The sequence below is a fragment of the Amphiura filiformis genome, chromosome 6 (genome assembly GCF_039555335.1).
Source record: "Amphiura filiformis chromosome 6, Afil_fr2py, whole genome shotgun sequence".
Classification (NCBI taxonomy): Eukaryota; Metazoa; Echinodermata; class Ophiuroidea; order Amphilepidida; family Amphiuridae; genus Amphiura; species Amphiura filiformis.
In genome coordinates, this window is record NC_092633.1 from 25,248,923 (window position 1) to 25,263,952 (window position 15,030).

General features: G+C 35.4%; 1 protein-coding gene across 3 annotated transcripts in view; it reads left to right on the top strand.

The window, feature by feature from the left end:
* The first annotated feature begins 5,001 nt into the window (after window positions 1-5,001).
* LOC140155181 (thioredoxin domain-containing protein 3 homolog) overlaps window positions 5,002-15,030 on the top strand; it is a 42,156-nt gene continuing 32,127 nt past the window's right edge. For all 3 annotated transcript variants that reach the window (XM_072177914.1, XM_072177915.1, XM_072177916.1), the window contains exons 1-2: window positions 5,002-5,081; window positions 10,809-10,960. In XM_072177914.1, the coding sequence (XP_072034015.1) occupies window positions 10,870-10,960 (91 nt within the window). In that variant the 5' untranslated portion in view covers window positions 5,002-5,081; window positions 10,809-10,869. The remainder of the gene's footprint in view (window positions 5,082-10,808; window positions 10,961-15,030) is intronic.

Here is a 15,030-nt window from a genome sequence, read left to right on the forward strand (position 1 = left end):
GGGCCACCAAGGAGTGACTACTTGTTTAGGAGCCATCAAGGAGGGACTACTTATTTGTGGGCCACCAAGGAGTGACTACTTGTTTATGAGCCATCAAGGAGTGACTACTTGTTTGTGGGCCACCAAGGAGTGACTACTTGTTTATGGGCCATCAAGGAGGGACTACTTGTTTGTGTGCCATCAAGGAGGGGCTACTTGTTTATGGGCCATCAAGGAGGGACTACTTGTTTGTGGGCCACCAAGGAGTGACTACTTGTTTATGGGCCATCAAGGAGGGACTACTTGTTTGTGTGCCATCAAGGAGGGGCTACTTGTTTATGGGCCGTTAAGCAAGGACTTGTTTATGGGCCGTTAAGCAAGGACTACTTGTTGGTGGTCCATCCAGGAGGGACTACTTCTTTATGGGCCATCAAGGAGGGACTACTTGGTTGTGGGCCATCTGGATAAACTGCTTTAAAATCTGTGAAAGTTAACCAAAGTAGACAGAAAAAGTTGTGCAATTTCATGATTGTTGTGTAAGTGGCATTATTTTGTCTCATTATAAACTCCTTAAGGGATCTAAAATGAGCGTTTATTGCGTTTCGACAGTATTTTTTGTGGGACATGAGAGCACCTCAGACTTATCGAATTGCATTCTGAATACGAAGCATGTCTTTCTGATATCAAATAATTTTCATTTTGTGAAAATCACAATATAATACAAATTTTATGACAAATTATAAAAATTTGATATTTTTCAAATTTTTGATATATAACAGTCCTCGAAGTAAATTATATAAATCTAATGATATATTCGTAAAGTGTTTGTAGCAGGAGGAAAAGCCGACGGTCAATTGAAAATTTTGACCTTTCATATTGAAGATATGGATTTTTTCCCAAAAAGACCTAATTTTTTTTTTGTGTTTTGGGAAAAAATCCATATCTTCAATACGAAAGGTCAAAATTTTCAATTGATCGTCGGCTTTTCAACCCACCTACATACACTTTAAGTATAAATCATCAGATTTATAAAGTTTACTTCAGCAAGTACTGTTAAATATCAAAAATATCAATTTTTAATCATTTGCCATAAAATGTGTATTGAATTGCGAATTTCAAAAATTCAAAATTATTTGATATCAGAATGACATTCTTCGTATTCAGAATGCAATTCGATATGTCTGATGTGCTCTAATGTCCCAAAATAAATACTGTCCAAACGTTCATACCCCAGCCCTTAACAAAAGTTAAGAAAGTTTTTTAAGCATCTATATCTCAGATTATTTGTGGTATGTTCATATCGTGTTACATTTACATTATATTAAAGCAGAGCTAATTTATTCTTCTTTACAATGACACCACATTTGAAACAATCACCTTTTCACGGAATGTAGTGGGGTCTCAAACAGAATGTGCCAAATCATATCATGAGGAATCTTATTAAGGCTGGCCGCTGGCAGCGGTCACTAAATATTCCGCGATCTAATCGGAGGGAAAGGACAGTCTTTAATAGGACCTACATTCGATGATTTGGGCATGGTTTCTGCCCTATAGCCTAATCAATAGACTGGACTTAACACACAATTATATACATACCCCTGTGCAGTATTTTCAGGTCATGTATGTAGACAAGAGCAAATGTAATCTGTACAAACCACCTCATGATTTGTGGCTCAGAAAGTAATGTCTTGGATGCCTTGGCCTGGTGTATTTGATGACTTAGATCACCTGTAAAGAAACATTAGAATCCAAATATTAGTTGTTAACATGGTTGAATAAATATTTTTTGGTGAATATAAGATAGTGTCAACAGCAAAAAGTATGAATTCTTAAACAAATGACGTATTTGCTGTATCATAATAGAAGATGAACAATAATGGGCCTAGGATCGATCCCTGTGGAACACCACATACTATATTTTGAAGGTCTGATTTCACAGATTGCTATTCTTCATTTCTAGCTGGGATTGTCAAATTAAATATCATTGTGCAATGGTTTGTGATTTCATTACCAACTCTTTTTATAATAAAATTACCACTATATAGTGTCATGTCCTGCAAACTTAAGTTTTGATTAAACTTCTCAATCAATTATCTGTCAATTATGTCTGCGTTTTGGATATTTTCATTCAAGTTTGGGCCTACAATCTACAAAAGTCATTCAATTGGTTTGATCATTAATCTTTGACTTTATTCTGTGGTGACATCTGTTTGCCTTGTCCAAAAATATTATTCATTGTTTTCCATTGTTTTCCATGATAGTCTAAGCATATTCAGATTTTGATCAAACATATGTTCATGTTGATTTACATATTTAAAAATATAATAATATATTGAATATTTGAATATTTGGAATCTTTCTTTCGCTCAGTTTATGAAGGTGATGTTTATGAAAATGATAATGATATGATGACGATGGTGATGATGATGGTGATGGTGATGATGATGATGATGATAATGATGATGATGATGATGATGATGATGATGATGATGATGATGATGATGATGATGATGATGATGATCACATAGCCCATGGTAAATAGCTACACATGAGACTATTTTTTTTACTCTGAAAACTCTTACCTCCATCAGCATAGGCCATTACAATATTCAATGTACCAGTAGCAACAAATGCCTCGCGATATCGCACGATGTTCTTGTGTTTCAATCTAGCCAAGATGGCCACCTCATTTACGGCCTGATGTCTATCTTTCTCGGACATATTACACACTTGTATTTCTTTCAGTACATACTGACGTTGACTGACTTTAGATCGAACTAGCCAAGCTTTACCAAAGCTACCTTTACCAACGAGTTGAAGGAAATCATATTTATCAGCCATTTTAGATTACAGTGCTTCTCTGTTGCTAATAAAAGCAGGTCGTCGAGTGATGTTTGAAAAGTCTTTTGAAATTCCCGCTTGTAATGACATTAGAGCACATTGGTTTTGTTACGTAATATCGATTGTATTCCTGGATATCTTTGGTCATTGGCCCTATTTGAAGTTATTGATGCGTTAAAGCAGCTATAAATTCGCATTTATTTATTTATTTATTTTTATTTATTTTTATTTATTTATTTATTTATTTATTTATTTATTTATTTATTTATTTATTTATTTATTTATTTATTTATTTATTTATTTATTTATTTATTTATTTATTTATTTATTTATTTATTTATTTATTTATTTATTTATTTATCTATTTATTTATTTATTTCTATTCTAGTTTTCTTGTTTTCGAAAGCCATGCCTACTTTTTGACAGATATCCAAAATAGGGCCTTTGATGTTAGTTTTGACAATTTCTTTTCAAATTCTGCAACTTTGACATGCCAACAATTAGAAAGGTTAAACAATAACCTGTTTGGACAATAAACTAATAGGCCTACACTTTCTAGATTTTTCAACAGGTATTAAACGGTCAGAAACTCTGATTGGGAAAAATGCACACTTTCAGTCTCATTTCACACTTTATTAGCTTAAACCTGCTGAGCAACAAGCAAGAGATTATTAAAGCCATTGTATACGATTTCAGTAAAAATTTTAATAATTTGTTTTGCCCAAGAAGTAATGAAATTAAAGTAACAAACCATCCAGATTTTCTGGTCACTTTAGTTCGAAATAAGAAGTACAATGAAAAAAATGATTTGAAATAATCCAATAGCAACCAGTACTTCCATTTTCAAAAACAGGTTTTTATGTAGGCCTATCTAATTTTAATTTGCTAAAATAAGAGAATTTGACAGTTTCAGCATCATTTTGGGGCATTTTAATTAGGGGCCTACACAATTGAAAAAGGGGGAGTCATTACTGCCATGTATGGGGTCACCGCCGCACCTAAAATGGGGGGGGGGGGCTCATTGGGTAGCTACACCTATCGGGTAGGCTATATTCGACTTCGTTAAAGGGGGCCTATTGACAGGCACACACCGCCACTTCTAATTGCCCATGTCCCCGGCCTATTAAAACAACCCAGACAATTTCTGACAATTTAAGGGGTGGGGTATGAACCTTTGGACAGTATTTATTGTGGGACATTGGAGCACATCAGACATATCGAATTGCATTCTGAATACGAAGAATGTCCTTCTGATATCAAATAATTTTGATTTTTGAAATTCGCATACACATTTTATGGCAAATGATTAAAATTGATATTTTTGATAGGCCTATCTAACAGTACTCGAAGTAAACTTTATAAATCTGATAATATGTACTTAAAGTGTATGTAGGTGGGATAAAAAGCCGACGATCAATTGAAACTTCTGACCTTTCGTATTGAAGATATGGATTTTATTTCCCAAAACACCCAAAAAAATGAGGTCTTTTTGGGGAAAAATCCATATCTTCAATATGAAATGTCAAAATTTTCAATTGATCGTCGGCTTTTCCTCCCAGCTACATACACTTTAAGAATATATCATTAGATTTATAAAATTTACTTCGAGGACTGTTATAGGCCTAGGCCCTATATCAAAAATGTGAAAAATATCAAATTTTAATAATTTGTCATAAACATTTGTATTATATCGTAAATTTCAAAAATTAAAATTATTTGATATCAGAAAGACATTCTTCGTATTCAGAATGCAATTCGATATGTCTGATGTGCTCTCATGTCCCACAAAAAAATACTGTCGAAACGCTCAAAACGCTCATTCCAGATCCCTTAAATTGAATTTTAATTTTAAACAATTCTCGTGATGTGCATTGCCTGGCGCCGTTTAAAAATATAGTTAGCGCCCTCTAACAGCGTGTTGACATTATTTTGACCCTTTGGAATCTTCCAAATCATTGTAGGTTAGAATTTTTATTTTAAACTTCAAATGTACAATACTATATTATTATTCATTTATCATATTCAAGTTAGCCCAAATTTAAGTAAGGATGATATAAAAATATAATCATTTTAATCTTTTTGCATCAATTTATCATAAGATATGAAAGTTTTTTTACACAATTTTGAAAATAATTACACATTATGACCCTAAAAATGTTCGACTAGCTTCAGGTCATATGTCACGTGATTCATCTAGCAACCAGGGAAGCTAACGAAGAATAAACACGAATTAGTGCACGAATTTGTGTGTTTTAAGGCAAGTTTTTAATTAGTTTCCTGGGTAATATTTCCTTTAAAACTGACGCATATCATAGTTGACTTTGTGTAGTACGTGTTGCATTTCAGTTGTAACTTTTTTTCATCATTAAATGTTATTTTCAGGTTGTATAAATTTGCTGCTATATCGACTTGACATGACTCATATAGTCTCAGATGTAATACATGAATAGTTAACTTATAGAAATATTACTTTTTATAGAAAAATTATTAAATTCGTGTACATCGTGAAAAATACTCTTTTTGCGTGGCTCACGGTGGCTGTGCGTAGTATACTAGTAAGCTGTTGTACGCAGATAATGGACGCGTAGAGAGTAGCGCTGTACGCTCGTGTATATATTATAGGTTGGCATGAAAATAGTCGCGGAGTTGTCGCGGAGTAACAACAAGCGTAGTTGAATTAGAGAATAAACCATGAAACGATAGGAATTTTTATTTTGACTATCCTCAGTCTAGGGTAGGCTCTACCGTGTGATAGACGACAGCCAGGTCCATTATTTTGAGTAGTGGATGCTGGAGCAGCCGGCATCCACTACGATAAAAATATTGGACTGTTTACCGTTTTCTAAAATCCATTTTCCGTTTTCTAAAATCCATTTTCCGTGTTGTAATCCGTGTTGTAAAATTTGTAAATCCGTTTCATGAATAAAGCTTAAAATTTTTAAACAATGATATTAATGTCACAATAAAGTGTTCAATATCGCGATCAATATGCTCTGATTGGAATATTCTCATGATAATAGGCCGACTGTTACGATGTTTGGAGGGATATAGGGGGTTCATGCCTAGGTAATATACCTTTATTTCGGTATTATTAAACAGTATTTTATCATAAAAGTTGACATACACATCTCATGATTGTTTTGGCGATCTTTTCCTTTAGACCACCCTCGCTATATACTAGGGACTAAATTATTACTTTTGCATCAAGGTTTACTTTTGCATCAAGGTTAAACAGTTGCCAAACACTTTGAAGTGAAGGTTTAATGTATTGGAAGGAGGGCAGGGTTTCGATAAATGAGGGAAATTATGGGGTAAAAAACGAGGTTAAAACAACTTTTTGAAAACATGTGAAAACAGCTATTCTGTTAGGAAGTTTTTGTCTCAAAAACAATTAAAAAAATTATCGCAAGAAACATACCTTCATAAATCAGCATCACTTCCGTCACATAAAAAGATGATCAGATTAGTGAAAAGTGGCAAAGAATTTGCGAAATGAGGGAATTATTTAAAGAAAAATACTTCATGTTTTTCGAGAAATTCGCCATCTTGAATCAATGCAAATTTGCGTCATGCAGTAAAATACTGTCAAACGCGTTTGAAAATGCTTGATACGTGAGCGTAAATCACCGTCAAACGAGCGTACATCAAGCGCCAGTACTTTGCTGTAAAAGTTTTGGAGTTGCATCACAGGTTTTACATTCAGCTCTTTTACGTCAAAAATTGCGATAAAAACATGGATTTTGGAACAAAATAAACCTTGTTCGACAAAGTAAAAGGTATGTTTGTATAGCTAAGAACATGCTTAAGCTTGATGCGAAAGTTTAATTTGATAAATTCGTGATTTTAACCTAATAGTTATAGCTCGGGTGGTCTAAAAGAAAAGATCGCCATTGTTTTTAACATTTTTTTTCTCTTATCTTTTAACAATTTTTGTCACATCAATCACACAATCACAAAAATGTCATTTTCCGTGTTGTACCTCCGATTCTGTTATTTTCTTCCGTTGTCCGTAAAACGGAAAACTTCGGACTCTGAATATCCGATATCTGATATCCTTTGCGTAGTATGGATCCAAGCAGCAATGCTGTAAAAATTATTAAATTTGTGTACATGGTGGAACATTCTTAGTCAGTGGGAGTGGTCTATTACGTAGACACACAATCGCATGATTTTGGGTGTCGTCTATCAGGCTGTAGACGACCCCACATCATCATGAGTGTTGATAACGCGTAACACGCTCATAGAGGTGCGTGTATGTATCGCGTTGTATGCGTGACACAGTACAGAATACTCGCACGTGCTAGCAGTACGCGCAACAAAAGATGTGAAGTTGTAAACAAATTTCGTTCATTTTAGAAAAAGGGGAGTTTATGACGGTAACTAGAATCTAAAAAGTGGGGGGGGGTATGGACAATATTTTTTCAACACACGTCTAAAATGGACCAACGTAAATGGGCAGCTTAGTTATGGGGTAACATGTACGGTACTTTGATTTTTCACATGCACATGAAGTTCACACAAATCATTTCCTATTGTTGACCCAAATTGTTTTTAGCCAAGCCCACCATGTACTGACAGCCCAAGATCTACCGACAGCAATGATGGGGGGCACTGCCCCTCCCCCTGGCTCCGAAATAAATCATGTGACCTTTTTTTGTGAAGGGCAATGTATGTACCGTATTCGTTCCAATAAGCGCCCATACCCCAATAAGCGCCCACCCAGTATTTTCAATTTGCTAAAGCAAGGCTCCCGCTAGCCTTCAAAAACTCTGCGTCCGATCGGACGCACAACTGTAAAACCTGGTCGGGAAATGTGCGTCCCACAAAATTTTTGTGCGTCCGTACATGTATGTTAATGTGTTGGACAACAGGGAATACAATTTTACAAAGCCCGATTGCGGTATTGCATCGCAGTTTGATGCAAATATTTGACTATTTCCTTTCAGATTCCTGATGAGATTTTAAAGATTTATGTAAATATTATTGTCAATAACAAATTACGTGAATGCAAACTTGCTGACAATGTACGATAGTTTAGAAAGTTGTATTTTTGCTCTCGTGTTTGAAAGCTTATCACGTCTCGCTGCCGTAAGAATTTTCCAATTTTCATTCAGACATTGACTGTGACCCGGAAGTGTTGCAAAATGGGAGTGGTTAAATGTGAAAGGTCAATAACTTGTTTACTGGTTAGTCCATTGGTTATGAATATTAATTAAGCTTTATTAGGAGAATTAGGAGTGATCAGTCAACATAATTTTCGCGATTTTTTTGATGATGAAGTTGGTAAGCTTATAATCACTCATTTTTGGGCTGAATCAACTTGCGTCCGACTGGAGAAAGGCATTGCGTCCAGTAATACAAAAATGCATCTGGACGCAAGAATCCGCGTCCAGCGGTAGCCTTGTGCTAAAGGGTACCATTGATGTTGAAGTGACTGATAGACGTTGATACAGTGAAATAGCTTGAGGATTTGAAGTCATGTGTAAACTTGCAATACATTTACTGCATCAGAAAAGCAACTGGAATGTCTCGGGACCCTATATAACGTATGTAAATTTGTCTCTAATAAACGGCCCTTACAAAAAAAAATAGGTAAACCAGGTAAAAAATAAGCGCCCACCCAAAATGACTTTGATTAGAATGAATACAGTATGTACTATTGCTTTATTTTCAATTGAATGTGCTAGAATTCAAATATTTTAACTGTCTAATAAGGGGAAATGATTTATTGTGTTGATCCAATAGTATCATATTTATGATGTATGCCTAAGTGAAACCTTGGTCTAGGTAAGTCCAGTGTGGGTAAACAATTCTAGAAGTCTAAAAACTATTATGTTAGCATTTTTAAAGTTGAAAATAATACAATTTCACAATGTCCTTATTATAAATCATATTATCGCTACTCAGATTTGGTTGATTTGACAGTTGGTCATCATGAGTTCACGTCAGGGTAAATTTAAAATGAATTAATTTTTGATCAATTTGAAGAATGTAGTTGACATTGGCTAGGTACAATATAATAGGTACAAAAATAGCCAGTAGAACCAATATTTAATGTTGCGTATACATGTAAATGTTATGTATGTATGTGAACTTTTAATAATATATTTATATTTAAAACAAAACCCCTATTTCCTATTGCTGTTTTCCAAAATTTATGTATGTAAACTTCAATGTATTTATGTAAACTTCAATATTTTCATACCTAAAACCCCTTTCTCCTATTGTTGTTTTCCAAAATGTTTTCATTGATGATGTTGTCATTGTTGTTGCTTGAACATGTTTTGTCAAATCTTTTTTTCTTTCTCTTTTTCTCGGTCGACTTCTGTCGGACTCCTACGATGGCTCTCCAGATGTGTCTGTCCTGCATGCAGCTCCGGATTTCATTTGGTTTCTGTCCAGTGTCCTCACACAGAAGATCTACATAGGTCTTGCTCGGCCGCCCCACACTTCTTTTGCCGTGACTGGATCTCCACAACACTAGGTCACCACCTGCCCTGTACTTCTTAAACAGTGACCAGCAAATTGTAGTCTCCTTTTCCTGATTTTATCAGTTACCTTTGGGAGTTCTCCATACAGCTCTTTATTTGTGGTATGTCATCCAGCTTATATCAAGAGCTGATCTAAGTAGCCTGGTGTAACAGCCATCCAACAACTTGCGGATCTTGGTTGTCACTGTCCATGTTTCTGAACCATAGAGCAGGATGCTTTCTACTGTTGCTTGGAATAGCTTGACTTTAATCTGCCTTGGAACATGGGATTTCCAGATTTTAGTGAGCTTATTACATGCCCTCCATGCCAGTGCTTTCCTTGTTTTGTCCTGCTCGCTGCTTTTGATCCAAGCTCCAAGATATTTGAAGTCTTTTACAACTTCCAAACTGGTTCCATCTGCAGTTCTTACATCCACTTCAGTCTGTTGATTGAATACCATGCATTTAGTCTTTTTGGTATTCATATGCAGACCTACTCGTAAAGCAGCTTTCTCTATCCTTTCCAGTAGCTCCTGAGCTTGACTGGCAGTATCAGATATTAATGCTATATCTTCAGCAAAGTCCAAGTCAGTAACACATAGCGGTCCAACCCTTCTACTGCGTCTGGGATTTGCTGTAAAGCCTAGATTCTCTTCTCTACCATCTATAGCAAATCAATTGTCAAATCTGCTGTTGAAAAATCCCAAAATTCCAGCACTTTACTAGAAGTCGAATGAAGAAGTTGGATGCATACATGTAGACCTAATACATAATGCGTTTTTTTATCAGAACTTGCAGCAAGAAGCATGCAAAACTTCCAAACTATATATACCAGCCATATTATAGTAATAACCACTTGTTCTTAGAGTCAGTAAATGTTTCATTAATTTTTGTATATGTGTGATCCTAATCCATTCCAAGTTTCTTGTAAACTACTTTCTTATGCATGTTTTACTGAGAAATAGAAATTCAATTTTGACTTTTATTCATTCACACTTTGCAAGTGCCAAATATGAGGAAACCATCCATAAATATTTGGCACTTTGCAAGTGCCAAATATGAGGAAACCATCCATAAATATTTGGACTTCTGGTTACAAAGTTATGGGTGATTTTTAACTTGTGAAATATGTAAACTACAGGTAAATTAGGTAATTCTTGGCCAAGTTTGAACACTCGCAATGCTAGTGGCTCATAGCGCAGTAGAGAAGAAAGTATGCATGCACCTTACATTGCGTACATGCTTAGTACGCCACTTGGACGCAACAGGTACGTTCGAGCTTGGCCAAGAAATATGTACCGGTAATTTACCTATATTGAGAAAGAATACCTTCATTGTATATCTTGTATTTTTGTGTCATATCAATGTCTGTAACCCCATGTAGATATACCTCATTCTGCTTCTGGGGTCAGTGATATCAAAGTCCTTCTGTAGGTGCATTTGATTCATTCACTGCCTCAAAGAAGCACAAGATACCTGCTAATTAACACTATTGAACCATTTGACCATAATAGGTAGCAGAGTAGAGTCCAGTAGAGACAGGAGTAAGTCCAGTAGTAGCAAGAGGGCAGCAAGTACTATGCCGGCTAAAAGAGAACAGATAGCACTCCAGGAGGAGATTGGTAACCAAGAACAATGGGATGATTTGATGATCAAGGAGAATATGATAGGTAAGGGCTAAAAGAGAACAGATAGCACTCCAGGAGGAGATTGGCAACCAAGAACAATGGGATGATTTGATGATCAAGGACAATATGATAGGTAGGTTGTATGCGTAATGAATGGGTAGGTGTTGGGTGAGTATTTGCATTAGAGGTTGATTGAGTGAAAGGGTAATGTGTGAGTAAGCGGATGAATGGGTGACTTGTTTACCCATCATGTGAAGTTGCTCCTGGGACCAGCAATAATTTTCAGCTCTCAAATTTAAATGAAGGTCATGGCAACACATAATTGAACTCAAACTACTAGAAATTGCTGAAGCATGAATGTTGAAAAGTCAAATCTGTATGTGTATGTAATTCAGCTAAGACACCGATATGACCGAAGGGTGTGTCAGTGATTGAATGGAGAGAACAAGTGTACCTATACTTGTATTGAAATTTGAATGGTCATGTTAGGCTAATGTAGAGACCAACATTCTCTGTTTTGTAAAGGCTAAATTCTGTGTTGTGTCTGTTTTCTAAAAATAACCATAAAATTGTTCCTTTCGTAAGTTTCCAATTGCCCACCCACATCAAGTCCATTTTTGCCCATCTTACTATAAATAGGGGAATGTTGTATGTATGTATGTATCTATCTATGTATCATGTATAAAGGCTCCGTCAGTTTCGATCCAAATGTCGCCAAATTCATACGGGAGATCGAGGAACTTACCGAGGCGGTTATGCGCGAAAATTTGGTTGAAAACGGTCAAGAATTGGCTGCAAAAACGGTGAAAATGTGGTCCGTTGCTATACTAGGTAAACAAAAAAAGGAGTCAGTAACTAAGCTAGCCCTGCGCGTCGCACGGGCGTATCTAATGCCAAGCCGCTTATGTAAGCGCAACGATATCGCGGGTAACGCAGCACTACGCCATGGCACGCGTAAACGATGCAGATACACGTAATGAATGATATTACGGGTGAACGACCGTAGCGTAATAAATACGGGGAAAAAATGTGTGTTAAAAAGTACAAACAACATGAAGAGGCCGGGTGAACAAGATGAACAAGAGGTAGGCCTACTATAAATAAAAAAGAAAACAAAATGAGGACAAACAGGCTGTACGAGTATGCGGGTTATAGTTAGTCACAAAATGAAAACGGGAATAAAATAGGCTAAAGAAGGAAAGAAAGAAACTCTTCAGGTAATGTAAGGGAAAAAAAGCTATTAAATAAATAACAGGAAAACAGGAAATCACAAGCTATGCAGCAAATAAAAAAGAAGCTAAAAGGGAAATGTAAGAAAGGACAGATGTAGAAAATAACGGGAACGGGATTGAATAAATAAAAAAACATGGTAACGGAAAATCGCAAGCTTAGCAGCAGAATTTTTTTTTTTTAATGGAACAAAATTGGCCTATGCACGGTAACTCGTGCTACACTTTATGGCGTCCTTTTGCATACTTTGTGCTCCAGCTTTTAAATTGATTTGATTGGAATCTGCATTTTTTGTATTTTAATACCCAACATTCAAGGCTAGATCCTCATAGTATTGCTAATTCAGGATATCAACTTTTGTATGTATGGGACAGCTGTAAAATCGGTAACTCGTACTACTGAGCAGAGGACATGCTTAAAAATCACTCATTTTTATTTTGATGGTGTGCTAAAACAAAAAACACTAAAGCCTTATTGATTATATGATAAGTAATTGCTATAATAAGGTTTGTTTTGGTATACCTTAAAAAGTTGTGCCCCTCATAGTTTTACATTGACTGGCAAAAACATGGTAACTCGTACTACGGTAACTCGTGCTACAGTTTGTCCGGCCATATAAAATGGTATTGTTCATCTAAATGTCAATTTTTTTTGATAACAATTCCTCAACAACTGGTGTAATGATCAAATAACTCAATCTATGTACAAATAACCCCCCAAATAATCCATCTATGTACAAATAACACTATTCAGTGTATGTACCAGCATACAATGTACCACACACATTATATACAAACATCCCAGCCTTACATACGCCTTGCTTGATCCTGTTTGGATATTTTATTCTGGGGCTTAAATTTAAACAGTTAAATTGAACAGTCAACAATTGATAAAACTTTTACTTCCATGTTATTTGACTCTAAATTCCCTCACAAAACTTTTAATGTTCATGGTTATTTGCTCTGTAAGATTTAAAAAAATTGCTTTCTGAGTTATAGAATGTTTGGTCATCTTTTGGTTGAGACAATTTCCTGCTTGGTGCAAATACTCTACAGTTTGCCCGATTTCAATCACTTCACTAAGCTGGAAAATGAGCCTCATTACACTCAACAACAAACCAATTTCCAATACAAATCTCAGAACTATACAAATCTCAGTATCAACAATGTCACTGTGGCTGTTAATCTCAGGATTTCCAGGTCACTTTTCTCTTTAATTTTTGGCCCCCACACATGTGTGGTTGCCTGGTTGTTTGTTTGTTTGTTTCTTTGTTTGGCTGTCCGGGCGGAAGCAAATTCATTAATCCACTGTACAGCTCCAACACAATAACTACAAACTTGGTACCGTATGGTGATAGAATAATGGTGGCTTGATGTGCTGTGTAGTTTTGTGTTATGTTATTTGCATATTTATGAATATTAATGAGCTTACAAATTTTGCCTACATTTTCATTAATCCACTTTGCAGCATTATAAACACAATAACCAATCAACTTCAAACTTGGTTTGGTTGGATATGGTGACCTGATGTGCTGTATAATTTTGTGTCATGTTATTTGCATATTTATGAATATTAATGAGCTTATTTGCATATTATTTTTATTTACAAACCTTTGTTATTTACACACTTTTTGTGTGTGTGTGTATGGGCACCTTAATTACGAACTGCATAATTCTAGTTTGTCATGGGGCAGGCTGGCTACACTGCTGCTAGAAGAAAGCTGTTACCAATATCATGGTCACATATAAATGCATATTCATGTAGTTGGAAGATCCTCTATTGCTGCCAAGTGGTAGATTCTGCATTACCTTTGCTGGTACAGGGGGAAGTGGGCTATGGTAACTCGTGCTACATCGGTAACTCGTGCTACTGGTAACTCGTATACAGTTTTTAATGGGTCATTATTATGTGATGGATAGTGTTTTGTATATTAATTTCTTATTTTTACTCAAGGCACTACTAGTAGAAGGAAAATAATAAGTGGCATCAATTAAATTGCCAACATTTTGAAAATATATAAAAAAAAATGCATCTTTTCGGTAACTCTTGCTACGCCATATTTAGTGCTATGAAAACACAATGAAAGAAAAAAAAATTAGTTACCAATACCATGGTCACATATAAATGCATATTCATGTAGTTGGGAGATCCTCTATTGCTGCCAAGTGGTAGATTTTGCATTACCTTTGCTGGTACAGGGGGAAGTGGGCTATGGTAACTCATGCTACATCGGTAACTCGTGCTACAGTTTTTAATGGGTCATTATTATGTGATGGATAGTGTTTTGTATATTAATTTCTTATTTTTACTCAAGGCACTACTAGTAGAAGGAAAATAATAAGTGGCATCAATTACATTGCCAACATTTTGAAAATACATAAAAAAATGCATCTTTCGGTAACTCGTGCTACGCCATATTTAGTGCTATGAAAATGCAATGAAAGAAAAAAAAAAAATTAGTGGGGATTATTTAAAATGTGTTGGATGTTTCTTGAAGACCATATTTCAGAGATATAAAATGTATCAAATTTAAAAGAAAAGTGCCCATGTTTAATAAAATAGGCCCACTTGGAAAATAGCTAAGTTGAACAGGAGTTTTTCACTTAAAATACACTCTCCAAAGAAACTTAAAAAAACCAACCAAAATGTTAGAAAATGCTGAAAAAAGTTTATAACTTGAACCTTACATCTGTTTGGAATAATATAAAAGTTAAAAAGAAATGTATATTGGCAATTTCATTTTTTTGAGTCATGTCCACTTTTGCTTGGAATTGCATATAGAAGAAACTAAAAATAAAGAAAGAAGTTCAAATGGAAACGTAGGCTTAAGGAGGGTCAGGTTCAGATAAATAAAATTTACCGTTCAATGATTCTACCTGTTC